The sequence below is a fragment of the Olea europaea genome, chromosome 1, assembly GCF_002742605.1.
Source record: "Olea europaea var. sylvestris chromosome 1, O_europaea_v1, whole genome shotgun sequence".
NCBI lineage: Eukaryota > Viridiplantae > Streptophyta > Magnoliopsida > Lamiales > Oleaceae > Olea > Olea europaea.
Window position 1 is genome coordinate 34122427 of NC_036237.1, and position 19832 is coordinate 34142258.

Sequence of the window (19832 nt, forward strand, 5' to 3'; positions counted from 1 at the left end):
ACTCTGATTAGAAAACTGTATCAGCAATTGACACGTTGCACGATTATATACATATATACATTACACGCATTTCAGGACATCTTCAGCGCTCATCGTTCTCTCTCGAATTCGATCTGCTTCATATTCTCTCTGTAACGCAAAGCACCAGAAGGTAATTACTTCGTTTGATTCAGTTAATAATTACTTCGTTTTCTTGATTATTCGTGGAAATTCAAATTCGGTAAGTGGATTTCTGCAGAAATTTATTGAATCATCTCTATCTCTTTGAGTATGATTTGCTTGCGTGATTGTTGGGAGAAGATTGAAAGAATTTGTGCGTGTCTCTGTCATCGTTAAAAAATAAGGCTGGGTTGAAGACTAAATAAATGTGTTCTTTGTGTGAAAGTTTAATCTTTTAGATTAGTTGGTTTCATGCCTTTTCAATATATATAAAATGGAAAAATTAGACTATCCAATCTCTTATAACTCGGAGAAGTTGTATTCTCCACTTCCCTTATAACAGTGACACTTATTGCAAGTGTAGAATTTTCTTTTATGATTTAGTTAGTGGGAGCCATAACTATTGGATTTATTGATTTTTAAATTTTTGGGAGGTTCTTGTGGGAGAAGATGCAGAGAGGAAGAGAAGTTAGAGAAAATTCTTCGAACAATTCAGGCAGTGCATTTGATGATTTTGAAGGTTTTGGCTTTAGCGGGAGTATGTTTCCTAGCATATTTGGCGGAAGGGATCCTTTCGATGACCCATTTTTCACTCGCCCATTCGGTAGCATGTTTGGTTCAAGCGCTTTCGGTTCAAATAGTGCCCATGGAGAATCTCGACATGCCAGTGCCAGTAGATCAAAGGGACCAATCATTGAAGAATTGGATAGTGATGACGAAAGAGTAGTAGAAGACAAGGGCCATGATGTTAATACTGATGGAGATAATGAAGATAAATTTAAAGAGAATGCTTGGTCTAATAGAAATCCTCTAGTCGAGCACCCAGAGGACCAAACTAGAGGTAAAACTTTGATTTCTTATTAAGAATATTATGAAAGATACTTTGATTTCTTATCATTACTTATCCTGGCAGACCACCGGAAGAGCACAAGCAACGGCAGAGAAGTTTCTTACAGAACCAACCATGGCAAAGCAGAGGGATCTCAACCTCAGAGCCGGAGTGTTAACTTCCAGAGGGTAACTTATGGTGGTATTAATGGAGCTTATTACACTGCAACGACGACACGAAAGACTGGAAGTGATGGGGTTAGTAGCCATCTATTTTCTTTAAGTTTACTAAAATATTAATTGTTTCAGGTTCCGGGTTCGACGGGTTTTCTGATGTACAGGTAATACTAGAAGACAGCAAACAAGCTGACAAAACAACTGGTGAAGCAACACACAGGATTTCTAGAGGAATTCATGACAAGGTATTTTGGCAAGCGCTCTTTAGTTATCTATTTCATATGTCAAACACCAAAGGAAAAACTTAACCCTGTAGAAAAGAATTTGACTTCTGTATTAGCAAGATCTTGCATTAGCATTTTAGCATTTATCACAAGATTATGATGCTGTTGGGCAGACTTAGTTTTTACTTTGTTTCGAAATTATTATTTTTCTGCTTTATTTCTGATTGATATTCCCAGTGTTAATATTTGTAAGGTGTATATCACATGAAGAAATTGGAGATTAGAAATTGTAAACTATTCTCGCTTTAATGGTACTTTACAGTAGCAGACAAAAGTATGATGAAGAATTAAAGAGCAGTTTCTATATGTTGAATAAAGTCTCATTAACAGGCAAAAATAATTTATTGTTGTGACAGGGCCATTCACTTACCAGGAAGCTTGATACAGATGGTAAGGTTGACACAATGCAGACTTTGCACAATTTAGCTGAAGGTTTGTCTACGTCAAATAAGACTATTCTTGCCCTGGATTTTCTTTTCTTCCACGTGTGAGATTCTGTTCTACTGTTTCTCAGATGAGCTGCCAGGCTTTGAGCAAGCTTGGAAAGGTAATGTCGATGGGCATTTGCCTGGCTGGAATACTGGATTTGACTCGCATTCTGGTTCAGGTAAGTTAAGAGTGATGTGCCAAATTTCTTTCTGGTGAGAGGAAATATGTTAATACATTTCCTTTGATTGCATGTTGGAGAGACCGTCAACTTCTAAGCACAAACATATGCCAAGTGTATTAGGAAGTTGTATTTTCTTTACGACTGCCTAAAAACCATGATTTTATGTACCTGAGACACTAGATTATGCTCTATTACTTCCATAACTTGTGCACAAAAATTAATTTGGAAAAAAGAGACACAAACTTTGGGTTTGAGGGGAATTATGTTAATGTTATGTATTTGAATCTGGAGACATATCATATATGTTAATGTTATGTATTTGAATCTGGAGACATATCATATATTCATTAAAGTGAGGTCGCTAATGAACAGAATTTACATAGTAGAATTTTACCTAAATAGGATCCCTAAGGACGCTATCTAACAAGTCAGAAGATGGAGGGTCAGGTAAATTGATATGGCCAATGATATCAAGGATTGTATTGTTGCTTTAGATTTTCCAAGTACGTCTAGTATAGTGATAAGAAAAGGATTTGTGTGGATGACCCTTAATTTGTTCTTAATAGTGTAATAATTTGGCATGGTTACTGCCTGTTCAATTATGATATTGTGCATGACAGACCGTAGAATACTTGTTCAATTATGATATAGGTAGAATATTAACTGTTAATTATTCCGGTGCTATTTTACCTCGGTGGGAATTTTATTTTATTTATTTTTTCCTCTCTGCTTTTGTATTTCTTTCATTTGATACCAAGTTTTGTATCACGTGCTTATTCATCATTTTCATATATGACATCCAATGGTGGTTAGGGAATACGGGTGGTGCGCAGACTGATCTGGCTTCCTGGGGAGGTTTTGCTCGTCCATTTTCACAGCGGTTTGGTCGAGACGAAATGTTTGGACCGGGTCGGAATTCTCGGGCTCAGTCTTCCGGTGGAAGACCCAAAAAGGTCGTCACGATTAACATTGAGTAAACCTGCGTAGAATGCTGGGTCAGAGTAGAGAGCATTCCTCGTTGTCATCCTGAATCTACCTAGGAGGATGATTATCGTGAAATGATTTTCAGAGTATTCTTTCAATAATTATTGTATTGGATTATGAGCGTAGTTAAAACGTACCTGTAATTCTAGTTGTTCGTGACAGTTTGATGTTCAAATAGTGTTGATGCATTGTAGTCGTTTGTGTGGGAATACGTTGAGGAACATCGATCAGAGTTCTATGAATTGATTGGGATTTAATCCTTGGACAATGATTCTTTAGTTGAATCAAGGTCGGCGGGAGGCCTTAAATCAATTTCAAATATGGGATTTTGTATATAAATAAAAATACATGTAACCGAAGTGGGTATTAGACCATCGCGTACCCGGCTTATAGTAAGGGTCGGCACTAAGTTGAATAGAGCCGCCTTGGTTTTGCTGTAGTTGCTTTTAACTTTTATTTTCTACTCTTATCAATTTTCTTAAGATTAGTTGTTTAACTTACTTTTTGAAGAACTATTTTAAAAGTGTAGATAAACAAATTATTTATGTTTGATTCACATTCTTTAAAAAAAATAAAAAAATTGTGATTTGACATCATTTCTATTAAGCGATAAAATTTCACATTGATTAAAAATGAAAATATAGATCAATTTATGAAGTTTTGAGTTACTCTTTTTTAATAAAGTTGACATTTTAAGATGGAATTTCAAGTTTTAACATGGTATCAGAGTTCATTAAACTCCAGTGAGCGATCAATTCGATTAAGACTCAATAAATGAGTATATTGATTTGGAGATTGATTTTTTGATCTATTCAAACGAATCACTATCTTGTAGGGATATGTTAAGAGCTAAAATTTCACATTGATTAAAAATGAAAATATTGATTAAGTTATAAGGTTTTTGATTACTTCTCTTAACAAGATTGACCTTTTAAGATAGACCTCAAGTCTTAACAATTTCAACAACATATTTTTCAATAATATAGTATTACATACAAATTTAAAATTTTTCTTTATTTTCTAATCACACATTTTTCATTATTACACTATTTAAAGTGCATTTTCAAGGAAAAAATGTGGCTCAGAGAATGGCTTAAGTTCTGCATCTTTTAGCCAGCCGAATAGGGTCTCAGATTAAATCGGGTATGTTCATTTAAGCTTGAGTGTAATTTTAAACTTAAAAACAAGAGTAAATTTAACATAATTTATTTCTAATATTAATTTATATTAAATTAATAAGAAATTAAACCTTGAACTCAGAACTTGGTCGACATACCAACTTTAGGATGTAACACGAGTTAAAATAGTTTTTGCCGAGCAAAAAGTATAAAAGAATAGATATGACGCAAAGTTGTTCTTGTAAGTGTTATGACCTAAATCCAATCGATTTAGGTTGTAAATGTTTTTAATATGTTTAATGCATTTAATTTTGACGAGATCTATTATTTATTTAAATTAATTTTGTGATAAATAATATTAAATAATAGAATCTGAAGATCCAAGTTTAAATGATTTGTTAATCACAAGGAGTTATGATTGTGAGATACAAATTACATATAATTGGCTCTTGAATAAACCGTAGTCGTAAGTAATAACGAGATACGGATATCGTTGATACAGTTAGACCATCACGTGTGGCATTTCTTTTTGTTGACAAGGGAACCTCGCAGCCGCTACCCGAAGGTGCGCACTAGGTAAATCCCGCCTTGTGATCCTAGCCGGCAAAGGACCATAAGGAGGTAAACTAGTCTAGGTTACCCATAGCTGATCGGCTCAAACCAAGAAAGCCAATAGACAGTTTCAATGGGAATCGAACTAGCAACCTCACGATTGCTAGTCCAACTGCCCGACCAACTTGGCTGGGGTTGCCCCCTCACGTGTGGCATTTCTTACTTGTGAAGTAAGTAGCTGATCTCATGAGTTAAAGTGTGGCGACACTTAAATGAACACGTGGATATTTTGTTATAGAACAAAACATTGGAGACCCGTTAAGAGATTCCACATGGATAACTATCCGAGTGTCAGTGGTTAATCTCTAACGTTCAGTAATGAAATTGGTCCTACAACTTGAGGTCATCATAGTGTCTTGTATGAAGACAGTCATATTTTGACAGTGTTAGATGTTGCTCTGCCAAGGGCCACTAATACGACATCGTTTGTGTATGTCAAGAACCATATGAAGGTTGTGAATGACCAATAGAAGATTTGTCACTCTTAGATAATAAGAGATTGTGATCTGCATTTCGTTCAATTAAGTCAATAACGAAATCATTGGCCAAGGTGTACATGTAAGTCGAAAAGGAGTTTTCGACTCATATTGACTTAATAGAAGAATGAAAGATATGATCGATAATCGAGATTGACACACTTCCATATCTCGTAGTTGATCGGATCATATTGACGAAGGGATTATAATTTCATGGTAAACGAACAGTTTTGGTTTTGTCATACCACGTGACATTTTCCGTCACATGTGTTGCCCTGATACATTGTTAGATGTCAATTTGGGACGACTAGTGTTTAATTTATCAGTTTTGATTAGATCAAAATAATATTTCACGTCGTTAGATATCGTGGTCGGGAACTTAATGGGTCGCACACAAAAGAGAATTGAAAGATTGCAAATTGTCAATTGATTAATTTAACAATCATTGGATAAATTAATTAATTGAATTTGTTATTTATATTCCCGAATTAATTAATTGGATTAATTAATTCACTGACCGGGTTTAATTAAATGGATTAATTAAACATTGGATCGGACCGGGTCGAGCCCGTTTGGGTTTATATAAATACATGGTTAGGGTTTGAGTTCCATAAGGTTTTCATTATTCTTGTTGGCACAAGAGGAAAAACCCTAGCAGTTGCAGTCTATTCTTTGTGTGGATTTCATTGGAGGCTGGACAATTGGACAACTGTGGGAGGCAGATTCAAGCTGCTGGAAAGGAACAACGCGAAGGAATTTGCAAAATCAAGAAAAGGTATATTTCTTATCACAGTTCTTATCTAAATACAAAGTTGAATCCTGAATAAGACTTGAAATTTGTTTAATTTCGCTGTGCATGTTTAAGTAAATTCCCAACAGTGGTATCAGAGCCAACTTTGTATTTGTTAGGAACTGTTTTACATGTTGATTAAATTAAATGTTGGTTTAATCATATTCATCCTTAAATCTAACAAATATAGTTTTCATTTTTTTTTTCAGAATCTGTTCTTGAAAAAAAAAAATTTTTTTGGGGTCGAGGCAGGCGGAGCTCTAGCAGCGCAGTGGTGCCGCTGCTGCAGTTCCTTAGCGCTGCAGCCGGCAGCGTGATGCGCTGCTGGTTGAATCCAGATGGGCGGCGCCTCACTGGAGAAGAAAAAGAAATAAAAAAAAAATTTGGGTTTGGTAGTGGAGACGGTGCCTCTGTTGCAAATAATGCAATTAGGGGCCCTTGGTTGCAATTACGAAAATGGGGTCAATTTACAATTTAAAAAAAAAGGAGGGGCCTGTTCTGCAAATTTTTGATTTGGAAGGGTCTGTTGTTAATATCCAATTTGGGTCAAATTTGTAAATTGTCAAAAATGGTTTTGATTTTGAATTTTGAATTATTTTAAAATGTGTTTTTAATTGGGTTTGACCCATACCCTAATTTTGACCCAAAATTAAAATTTATTTAAAATTTGACGACTTTTATATTTTTGTTAAAATTAGATTTTAACTAAAATATTTAATTTTGACCCTTAATTGAATTTTTATTTTGTTTGGGATTTTTGTCCTAAATTAAAATATTAATTCTATTTTATTAGCGTTGAACTCTAATATTATATTAATTAAAATTTGATTTCAATTAGTACGACCTCCCAATGCAAAATAAAATTTAGAGTATGACTCTAATTTAATAATTAGTTAAAATTCGATTTTGATTAAATCACTTCGTCCAATAGTTATGTAATTAGAGTTAGACTCTAATTCGGGATTTAGTTAAAATTTGATTTTAATTAAATAGGCCCGTCAATTAAGTTAATTAATTGATATAATTAATTAATTATTTAATTATCTCGCTCCCAAAATTTTTGAATTAGTTTTGATGACTATAATTACTAGATTTATGAGACATTGCATAGAATATTAGATATTATATACAAGAAACATTTATGTAATGAATGTTTATGAATGATTATGGACTTGACCATATGGATGTGTTGAATGGTTGATTTACTTCCTTTTGTTTTATGGGCCTGTGAGCCCTTCATTATTTTGGACCTGCGAGTTCATTATTAGTATTGTTGTTATGGGCATGCGAGTTCTTTAATATATTGGACCTGCGAGTTCATTATTATTGTTATTATTATGGACTTGTGAGTCCGATTTTTTTTATGCCTGCATGTTAACTAGTATAGGATACATGTTGCAGTTTGACTAATTGGAGGCGCAAGAAAAGGTGGACACTATGGAGATGGTGTATTGGTATTGATCCAATGTTGTACCCCTTAGGAATTGACCAACTAGTTTTCTTTTTGGCTCGGGAAAACTAGATAGAACAAGTCCATAATCATTCATACTATTACTTATATATATTTATTCGCATAGTAGATGTATATATTGATCCAATGTCGTACCCCTTAGGAATTGACCAACTAGTCTTCTCTTTAGCTCGTGAAAATAGATAGAACAAATTGATAATCATCCATACTATTATTTATATATATTTATTCGCTATATATATATATATATATATATATATATAATTACTTGATGAGACCATTGCACGTTAAATCCCTCGTTAAAAATATTAAATTAGTATTATTTGCCTTCCATCATTATAGTGAAAAACGAGAATTCTAAATCGACCTTAGCTTGTTGAGTACACTCAAAACTGGTCTATTAGGGATATGTTTGACACTATGAAATATTTGATATTTCTGAATGATGGGTTTGACTTAACTAAAATTTATCTTTTGTTGAGTACACTCAAGAAAATAAGTTTTAGAGACATGTTAAGCTAACACATAAGATGTGTGAAGACAAAAGAATTGTCAGCTTAATGATCTGGGAGTTGTATGGAGATACAATTGATAATAATATCTACCCAAATATTTTATTAGGATTTGTTGAGTATACTCAAGATCTTGATACAACGAATGAGATCCCAGCCCACTGGAAATCAAGCGTGGATTCAAATAATTTATGTATGAGGGTCATGAATTTATTTTAAACAGTGGGAGCACGTTTAATTAAAGTCCATATTAAATTTATGTATATGCATTATAATACATATTAATTCTATGTTTTTCGTCATTTACAATTTTTTAAATCATGAGTAATCATATGAATTTGAGAGGCATACTGGATGCCAACAAATTGACTGGAACAAATTTTCTCGATTGACACCGCAATTTTAGAATCGTTATCAAGCATGAGAAAATTGGATATGTCCTTAAGCAGCCTTTTCCAGTGGTGCCTACTGAAAATTCCACTTAGGAAGAGGTGCCTGCTTACAACAAACATAGTGATGACGATAACACTGCAGCATGTGTGATGCTTGCAGCTATGTCGCCTGAGTTGCAGAAGCAACATGAGGGTATGGATGCTTACACTATGATTTTTCATTTCAAGGAGTTGTATGATGAACAATCTCGTGTGAAGAGGTATGAGACCTCTAACACAACTATACCGGTGCAAAATGGCAGAGGGATCATCAGTCAGTGCTCATGTGCTGAAGACGATTGGTTTCATTGAAAAACTGGGTTCACTGGGTTTTATCATGGATCATGAACTAGGTATTGACTTGGTTCTGCAATCTCTGTCAGATAGTTATTCACAGTTCATTATGAACTTTAATATGAATAAGATCGAATGCACACTCCCTGAGTTGCGTAATATGCTTAAAACTGTGGAGCCCAATGTCAAGGCTAGCACTGGACATGTCTTAGCTATTCATTCCTCCAAGGGCACTAAGAGGAAAATCAAAGGAAGTTTTAAGAAAACATTCAAAAAAGTTAAGGGCAATAACAAAGCAGTCAAAGCAGGCAAGGACAATACCAAATCTGATGACCCATGCTATCACTGTGGAGTGAAAGGTCATTGGAAGAGGAACTGCAATACTTACCTCGCCAGCTTGAAGGGAAAGAAGTCTTCTGAAGCTTCTACTTCAAGTATTTTTGTTATCCAGGTTAATATGTCTACTTCATTAGCTTCTTGGGTATTAGATACCGGATGTGGATCTCATATTTGTATAAATATGCAGGGACTAAAGAGAAGTAGACCACTGCAGAAAAGAGAAGTTGACCTGCGCATAGGAAATAGAGCAAGAGTTGTTGCATTAGTTGTAGGGACATACTTCTTACCACTGCCTTCGGGTTTAGTATTAGAATTAGAAAATTGCTATTTTGTTCCCGCCATTACTAAAAACGTTATTTCTATTTCGTGTTTGGACATGAATGGGTTTTCAATTAATGTTAAGAACAATCGTTGTTCGTTTTATAAAGATGAGATCTTTTATGGTTGTGGTGTGTTGCAAAATAGAATTTATATTCTTGATACTGAGTCGTCTATTATGAATATAGAAAATAAAAAGTATAAAAGTGATAATCTAAATAATACATACCTCTGGCATTGCAGATTGGGTCATATTAACGACAAACGCATTTTCAAGTCACATAAAGATGGATACTTGGGGTCAACTGATTTTGAATCATTTGACAAATGCGAGTCGTGCTTGTTAGGCAAAATAACCAAGTTCCCTTTTACTGGAAAAGGAGAACGAACCACAGAACTGCTGGGACTAATACATACTAATGTATGTGGACCCATGTCAATAACTGCCAGAGGTGGTTTCTCTTACTTCATCACATTCACTGATAATCATTCTAGATATGGTTATGTGTATCTAGTGAAATTTAAGCATGAAGCAATTGAAAAGTTCATAGAATTCAAACTTGAAGTAGAGAAACAAACTGGTAAAAATATACTCACGCTGAGATCAGATCGAGGTGGAGAATATTCAAAGGGAGAATTTTTAGATTATCTTAAAGAGAATGAGATTCTCTCGCAGTGGACTCCGCCATATACACCACAACATAATGGTGTATCTGAACGGAGGAATCGCACTTTGTTAGACATGGTGCGATCTATGATGAGCCATGCAAACATCCCAAAATGATTTTGAGGTCATGCACTAATTGCTGCGTGCTACACACTTAATCGTGTCCAATCTAAATCGGTCGACAAGACTCCATACGAGCTATAGAGAGGAAAAAGACCAAACTTATCTCATATGAAAGTTTGGGGTTGTGACGCTTATGTAAAGAGAAATGAATTAGATAAGTTTGAGGCTAAATCTGACAAATGCATATTTGTTGGATATTCAAAAGAGACAATTGGATATCAGTTTTATAATCCCGTTGAGAAGAAGGTGTTCATCTCAAGGCATGCCATATTCTTAGAGAAAGAGTTTATTCTAGGAGAAGGTGGTGGGAGCAAACTAAAACTTGAAGAAGTTCAAGAATCCACAGATACTATTGACCAATTAGATGAACCTGAATCTGATCCTACACCTGTTGACGGACAGACTCTTGATTAGGATGTAGAGAACCCTGAGGACACTCCAGCTTGGCGTAAATCAAGTAGGATCATTCGATCTCTCAGAAGGTACGAATTCACGATTACTAATCAAGTATTATTAGTCGAGGATGATAAACCTACAAATTACGCAAAAGCAAAGTCAAGTGTTGACTCGAAGAGATGGCAAATTGCCATGGAATCCGAAATGAACTCAATGTATGAGAACAAGATTTGGACCTTGGTCGACCTTCCAGGTGAGATAAAACCGATAGGTTGTAAATGGGTTTACAAGAAAAAGGTCGACGTGGATGGAAACGTCCATACATACAAAGTAAGGCTAGTAGCGAAGGGTTACACACAAAGACAATGTGTTGACTTTGATGAAACCTTTTCGCCTGCAGCCATGCTAAAGTCCATTCGGATTTTGCTTGCAATAGCTGCATACCATGATTATGAGATATTGCAAATAGATGTCAAAACTACTTTCCTTAATGGAAACTTACAAAAGGAGGTATACATGACACAGCTTGAAGGTTTTGAATCCAAAGGAGCTAGCAAAGTATGTAAGCTAAATCAATCCATTTATGGACTAAAGCAAGTCTCTAGGAGTTGGAATCTTCGTTTTGATGAAACAATCAAAAAGTTTGATTTTATCAAAAATGAAGATGAACCGTGTGTTTACAAGAAGACAAGTGGGAGCGCGGTCGTATTCCTAATATTATATGTCGATGACATATTATTAATGGGAAACGACATCTCAATGCTTCAATCAGTAAAATTATGGTTGTCAAAAAATTTCTCCATGAAAGATATGGGAGAAGCAGCGTATATCTTGGGAATTAAGATCTATAGAGATAGATCTAAAAGATTACTAGGCTTATCCCAATTTTCGTACATAGATAAAATATTGAGAAGATTTAATATGGAAGAGTCTAAAAGAGGTTTATGTCCCATGTCACATGGGATTTACCTCTCAAAAGATATGTGTCCTAAAACACATGATGAAAGGAGTCGCATGGATAAGATTCCTTATGCTTCGGCGATAGGATCTATCATGTATGCGATGCTATGTATGAGACCAAATGTTTCATATACTCTAAGTGTTAGGAGCGGGTTTCAAGCAAACCATGGTGAGAAATATTGGATAGCAGTTAAGAACATTCTTAAGTATTTGAGAAGGACTAAAGATGTGTTCTTGATCTATGGAGGAAATGAACTGAAAATTTATGGGTATACTGATGCCAGCTTTCAAACTGACAAAGATGATAGCAAGTCTCAGTCAGGATATATGTTTACTCTCAACAATGGAACGGTTAGTTAAAAAGTTCCAAACAGGAGACAATCACTGATTCAACAACAGAAGCCGAGTATATTGCTGCTTCTGAAGCAGCAAAGAAAGCTGTCTAGATCAAAAAGTTCATTAATGAACTTGGAGTCATTCTTAGTATTGTTGATCACATACCTTTGTATTGTGATAACAATGGAGCCATCGCGCAAGCGAAGGAACTGAGTTCTCATCAACGATCCAAACATGTGCTAAGCCAATATCATCTCATCAGGGAGATTATACAAAGAAATGACGTAACGATAGAGCGAGTTCCCACAGATGACAATATTACAGATCTACTGACAAAGCCGTTGTCACAACAGAAACATGATCGTCATGTGGATGCTTATGGTATTAGATACATGAGTTATTGGATCTAGTGCAAGTGGGAGTTTGTAAGTGTTATGCCCTATATCCAATCGATTTAGGTTGTAAACGCTTTTAATATGTTTAATGCATTTAATTTTGGCGAGATCTATTATTTATTTAAATTAATTTTGTGATAAATAATATTAAATAATAGAATCCGAAGATTCAAGTTTAAGTGATTTGTTAATCACAAGGAGTTGTGATTGTGAGATACAAATTACATATAATTGGCTCTTGAATAAATCGTGGTCGTAAGTAATAACGAGATACGGATATCGTTGATACAGTTAGACCATCAAGTGTGACATTTCTTACTTGTGAAGTAAGTAGCTGATCTCATGAGCTAAAGTGTGGTGACACTTAAATGAACACGTGGATGTTTTGTTATAGAACAAAACATTGGAAACCCGCTAAGAGATTCCATATGGATAACTATCTGAGTGTCAGTGGTTAATTTCTAACATTTGATAATGAAATTGGTCCTACAACTTGAGGTCATCATAGTGCCTTGTATGAGGACAGTCATACTTTGATGGTGTTGGATGTTGCTCTGTCAAGGGCCGCTAATACGACATCGTTCGGGTATGTCAAGAATCATATGAAGGTTGTGAATGACTGATAGATGATTCGTCACTCTTAGATAGTAAGAGATTGTGATCTACATTTCGTTCAATTAAGTCAATAACGAAATCCTTGGCCAATGTGTACATGTAAGTCGAAAAGGAGTTTTCGACTCATATTGACTTAATAGAAGAATGTCCCACAGATGACAATATTACAGATCTACTGACAAAGCCGTTGTCACAACAGAAACATGATCGTCATGTGGATGCTTATGGTATTAGATACATGAGTTATTGGATCTAGTGCAAGTGGGAGTTTGTAAGTGTTATGCCCTATATCCAATCGATTTAGGTTGTAAACGCTTTTAATATGTTTAATGCATTTAATTTTGGCGAGATCTATTATTTATTTAAATTAATTTTGTGATAAATAATATTAAATAATAGAATCCGAAGATTCAAGTTTAAGTGATTTGTTAATCACAAGGAGTTGTGATTGTGAGATACAAATTACATATAATTGGCTCTTGAATAAATCGTGGTCGTAAGTAATAACGAGATACGGATATCGTTGATACAGTTAGACCATCAAGTGTGACATTTCTTACTTGTGAAGTAAGTAGCTGATCTCATGAGCTAAAGTGTGGTGACACTTAAATGAACACGTGGATGTTTTGTTATAGAACAAAACATTGGAAACCCGCTAAGAGATTCCATATGGATAACTATCTGAGTGTCAGTGGTTAATTTCTAACATTTGATAATGAAATTGGTCCTACAACTTGAGGTCATCATAGTGCCTTGTATGAGGACAGTCATACTTTGATGGTGTTGGATGTTGCTCTGTCAAGGGCCGCTAATACGACATCGTTCGGGTATGTCAAGAATCATATGAAGGTTGTGAATGACTGATAGATGATTCGTCACTCTTAGATAGTAAGAGATTGTGATCTACATTTCGTTCAATTAAGTCAATAACGAAATCCTTGGCCAATGTGTACATGTAAGTCGAAAAGGAGTTTTCGACTCATATTGACTTAATAGAAGAATGAAAGATATGATCGACAATCGAGATTGACACACTTCCATATCTCGTAGTTGATCGGATCATATTGACGAAGGAATTATAATTTCATGGTAAACGAACAATTTTGGTTTTGTCGTACCACATGACGTTTCCCGTCATATGTGTTACCCTGATATATTGTTAGATGTCAATCTAGGACGACGAGTGTGAATCTGTGATAAATTAAAAGGGCGTTTAATTTATCAGTTTTGATTAGATCAAAATAATATTTCACGTCATTAGGCATCATGGTTGGGAACTTAATGGGTCGCACACAAAAGAGAATTGAAAGATTGCAAATCGTCAATTGATTAATTTAACAATCGTTGGATAAATTAATTAATTGGACTTGTTATTTATATTCCCGAATTAATTAATTGGATTGATTAATTCACGGACCGTGTTTAATTAAATGGATTAATTAAACATTGGACCGGACCGGGCCGAGCCCGTTTGAGTTTATATAAATACATGGTTAGGGTTTGAGGTCCATAAAGTTTTCATTATTCTTGCTGGTACAAGAGGAGAAACTCTAGCAGTTACAGTCTATTCTCTGTGTGGATTTCATTGGAGGTTGGACAATTGGATAGTTGTGGGAGGCAGATTCAAGCTGCTGGAAAGGAATAACGCGAAAGAGTTTGCAAAATCAAGAAAATGTATATTTCTTATCTAAATACAAAGTTGAATCCTGAATGGGAATTGAAATTTGTTTAATTCCGTTGTGCATGTTTAAGTAAATTCCCAACAGTTCTTCCAAAGTTTTTACTACTGCTATAAAAGAGTAGCCTTCTTTGAAGGAATTTATTAGATTTTGCAGGTCCATTATGTAATCCTTCGAACACAAAATTTCTCAAGAACACAGTGTATAAAATGAATATTAACACCAAGAATGGATGATTTAGGGTTTAGAACACATTATATCCGTCTGTACAACACCAAAGCGTTCACAAAATCCCAGCCTCAAAGATCAAAACAGAGGCAGCTACTTCTATGGTTCACAAATATCACCCAAAAACACAAAATACGCCTCTCAAACTATATATCAAAGAATCACCAAGACTCAATATGTACAAATCTCTCAAAAATCAGAAGTTTAGAAATTACAAAGAAGTTATAGAGATGAAAGACAAGATGAGACACAAAGTCGAAGAGAGAGAGAGACTAGAAGCTTCTCACACCAGAGAAAAATCAGATGAATCGTTATTAGGGCACCACTTAGGACCTTTTTATATCACAAGTCATCACCATAGATCTCAAACTGGGGCAATCCAAGGAACCAGAGCAGCACACATATTTATCTCATTTGGGTTGAGTTTTGGGCTCAATTTCGGGCCACGTTATTGGGCAATGGGTGCAGTATCTGATTAAAAGGCTGAGCCTTTATTTCATTATTGCCCACACATTGGACTAGGCCAATTAAATTGGCATCACAGCCACTACACTACTTGAAAACGAGTATACGAGTATGTTTAGTTTATTTAATAGTAAATTTATTTTATTGAACATAATTTTTAAAAGAAATCTTACACAAAGTTTCATTTTGGTAAGCTTCTATTTGATTTGGATAAAAATTAAAATCTTTGTAGATTTTTCATAAAAGTTGATGGAATGTAATATGCATGGTTAAAAAGTTGTAAGATTTATTAAAGTGGAAATTACATGAACTCGTGTTTTTCAACTTCACAATTCGAAAATAAGATTTGTAAGTCTTTTATTCAAAAATCAAATAATAATTCAAGATTTTAATAATAGTAATTATATTATATTATAAAATTAAATAATATACATATCGAACTACACAACTCAAACCACCCACTCAAAATCCTAATCATTTACTATTCTCTCTCTCTTTTCCCTTTCTATCATCTTCAGTCCTTCTATTTCTCTATCGCAACCAACGGGAAAAGTCATCGGAGACCACTGCATTAGCGCTCAAAGTGGGGAGCAAACTTGCGGCGATGAGAATGTCGCCACTGCGATGCGCTGTGAGTGACAATGTCCCTGCTGTAGCGCGCTGTGAACAGCGATGTTATAGAGATGTGTTGTGAGCGGCAATTTCGTCACAACAGCGTGCCGTGGCTGATGAGGTTGGTGGCGAAGATGGCGTAGTGGATGCAAATCTTTTAGAAGAGTCACTTTTTGTTGAAACCGTGACCGTAGGACTTACACATGGTGACTTTGATGGGCCGAGTGGTGTCAAGTGAGAGGAATGATTGAGTAAAGAGTTTTCCATTTGAGAAGAGGAGTATTCTTCCTCCGGCATATCACCCCAAAAGTTCAGAGGGGATAGTGCTGTAAGTAATGCAGGTGCTTTTTTTTTTTTTTTATTGTGTTGGTGCCGTGGTGGTCGTAGCAATGGTTGTAGTGGTGATGGTGGTTTTTTCTACGATATGTTGATTTGTTTAAGGTGGTGGTGTTGCTGTCGAGAGGTGTTAGTGGTTTTGGTGGCTACGATGATGGTGTTATTGCTAGAGGCAGTAGTTAGGTCGTGGTTGCAAGTGTTTGTGGTGGTTAAAAATTATTTGATTGATTATAACTATTAAATTGATTTATCTGTAACCAATAAATAATATAGATCAATAAAAAAGATAAATTGTGATAAAAAAATAATTTGTAACCTAAAATTTTTTTAATTTGTGATCGATAATTCAAAAATGTGCTTTTGTCCAATAAATTGTGACTTATAATGTTTGTGATTTATGTATAATTTTTTTTTTTATACAATTGTGATGTATAAATTTTTTTATTTGTGATCGATAAACAAATTGAGACTTATTAAATTTTTGAATTGTAATCGTATAATAATTTGTGATATATAAAATTTTTGATTTGGATCGAAAAATAATATATGACTAATTAAATCGTTAATTTTTTATCATAATATATTTTTAATTAATAAAATATATAATTAATTAATTAATTACTAAATAAATTTTATAAGTATTTTGATTTTTGAAATTTAAAAGCTCTGTTCTTATTTTTGAAATGTGTGATATTTAACCTTTTAGCTATGAAATTTTTTCCTTCATTAAATATATGATTAAAATGAGTTATTGACTTTTATTTGAATTTTAAGTTAGATACCAAAAACATTTTTCCACAAGAGAAAAATTCATAACTAAGAGAATTAAGTATTACCCATTTCAAAATTAAGAACAAATGTATCAAATTTCGAAAATCAGATATTCATTAAATTTTTTTCATGACTTAATTAATTAATTATATATTTTTTAATTAAATATATTAAGGTCAAAGGTCTATATAATTTGGTCACAAATTAATGATTTAGTTCGTCGCATATTATTTTTAGGTCACGAATCAAAATTTTTATGTGTCACAAATTATTTTACATTTACAATTCAAAATTTTTATAGGTGCCACAATTTGTTCATTGGTCACAAATAAAAAATTTACGAGTCATAATTTATCTATTGGTTGCAAATCACAAATATTATAAGTCACAACTTATTATACAGTCACAAATTATCAAATTATCGATTACAAATTAACAATTTTTTAGTCCACACGTTATATCTTGGTCATTGTTTATCTTTTTCATTGTTCAGCGACTGACCAATTTAATGATCACAATCAACCAAATAATTTGTAATCACCACCATCAATTGTGACAATAATCTTCACCACACCACACCACCAACCGAAAAATTCCTAAACCTACAATTCGTTGCCACTGCCATTGCCACCCCCACCACCACCACCTTCAACACCTCCATCACCACCAATCCACAACCACCAACCGAATGGTCACACACGGTACCACCATCACTGCAATCAATTACCATACCAGTAGCCAGCAAAAAAGCCATCGCCAACACTCCAACAAACAAAACCAAAGCCACCTTACCTCGCAGCAAATCCACCAATACTTGCCCCAACCACCTGTAGCACACCATCAACACCCGAACTGTAGCAGTGCCCATTTTACACAAAGCACAGTGTTACAGTGACAATAGGTGTCGTCCATGTCTCTTTTGTCATCCAAGTCTCCGACGTGAAGCATGGCCTTGCAGCGATAATTGAAGCATCTATGTCTTCGGCGCCATCTAGGTGCATGAAGCGAAGACCGTGCCTCATCGTCGGGTGTGCCATCTCGTTGGAGGTGGTGTGCTGGTGGTCTCCGATGAATATTTATGGTGGTTGGGATAAATTGATGGAGTAGAGAGAGAGAAAGGGGATAAGGTGACAGTAGAGAAAGAGAAGAAAATAAGAAAATGATTGGGGTTTTGAATGGATCACTGTAAATGCATATTAATTTTATTTTGTAATATAATTATTAATATTAATTTTTTTTAATTACAATCTGATTTTTGAATAACCAAACTTTGAATTTGATTTTTGAAATTAGATTTTAAAACATATGGTTGGGTGTAATTTTCACTTTTTACACAAGGAAAAATTTATAACTCAGTGATTTAGTTTACACAAAATCACAAGTTAGAAGTATAGTTTGAAAATACAAAACTCAAGTATGAGGTAATTAATTAAAAATATTTATTACTTAAATATAATAAGGTCATAGTTATACAATTATTGATCACATGTAAATAATTGCAGGTCACAACTTATTTATTAGTAATATATTATCAAATTAATTGTTTACAGATTATTTTGAGGTCACAAATCAAAAATTTTATATGTCACAGATAAAAAAAAAATATATGTCACAATTTATTTATCGATCACATATTTTCGAATTTGTTGATCAAAGATTATATTTTTTGTCTAAATTATCGAATCTTAAGGTCACACTTTAATAGTTAGTCACAAAGAACTAAATAGGTCACATACACCCAAACACCCAATTCATCACCAATATTTGGACACAAATTGACCAAATAGTTGGTCATATACACATTTTGTCCCATCTGTCGCTGCTTCGCCACCGTCATAACCACCACCAACAACAATAATAACATAGCACCACTGCCACCAACATCACCACTATCACAACCACCACCATAATCGCCACCACACCAACACTAGCTCACCATGCCCTCAGCAACCAAGACTTTCACTTCCACAGTCCCCATGGCGACGTTGCACAAAAAGTAGCTATGATGATCGCAACACCACCACTCAACAACCACCACCACTACTACCACATCACCACCACAACCACCGCTAAAACAACCATTTGCAAAGTTGAAAACAAGTAAAACCACCCACAACTAATATTAAAACAATAACCAAAAAAAGAACCACCACCGACCTACGCTTCAGCGACGCTGTGCGATACGCTGTCATTGTACAGCTTTTTCGACACTACGAGCTACATTGTGAAATAGCAATCACAACGAAGCGCCGCTCAAAGGCGATCGTAGTGAGTGTTGCTCGAGAGAGGATAGAGAACACAGAGAAAAAGAGGAGGGGAAGAAGAGGGAGAACGTCGCTTGTTGTCATCTGATGATGGCGGCTTCGTGGAGGAAAGAAGACAGAGAGAGAGGAAGGGAAGAATTGGGTGAAAATAATTTAGGGTTTTAATTGGGAGGATCGAATTGGAAGAGAGCATATAAATTAATTTATTAATATTATTATATATATTGAAATCTGATTTTTGAATAAGGCACCGTTTGATTCCCATTTTTGTAAGAATAAAAATGAAAAATATAATCGTTAGGGACCCACACAAAAGATAGAAAGTCAAATATGGTGGCTTGATATGATATATAACGATCATATTTTTAATTTTTGTGGCCAAAAAATGAAAATCAAACGGGGGCTAAATTAACTTTGAACTCTATTTTTGAAATTCAACCTTTGGACACCTGTATGTAATTTTCCCATTACGCAAGGTAGTATAATCAGGCCGGTTGGAGTTGGGCTTTGAGGAAGCCCCAGTCGCACCAGGCCCATCACTTTTTCGAGAAGCTTCTCTCTCCAGCCATAAAGCAGTTTGCC

The 19832-nt window shown here is 34.7% G+C and overlaps 1 protein-coding gene across 2 annotated transcripts; it reads left to right on the forward strand.

The window, feature by feature from the left end:
• LOC111402302 lies at nt 1-3404 on the forward strand. Of its 2 annotated transcripts, none has more exons than XM_023030516.1 (7): nt 1-151; nt 594-1000; nt 1073-1245; nt 1329-1409; nt 1805-1880; nt 1963-2055; nt 2872-3404. In XM_023030516.1, exons 2-7 carry the CDS (start codon nt 610-612, stop codon nt 3033-3035), a joined length of 978 nt encoding a protein of 325 aa, XP_022886284.1. In that variant the 5' UTR covers nt 1-151; nt 594-609; the 3' UTR covers nt 3036-3404. The 2 variants fall into 2 exon arrangements, with proteins under 2 accessions (XP_022886284.1, XP_022886273.1); XM_023030505.1 differs by having other exon boundaries at nt 3-151; nt 590-1000.
• Nucleotides 3405-19832: the final 16428 nt, after the last annotated feature.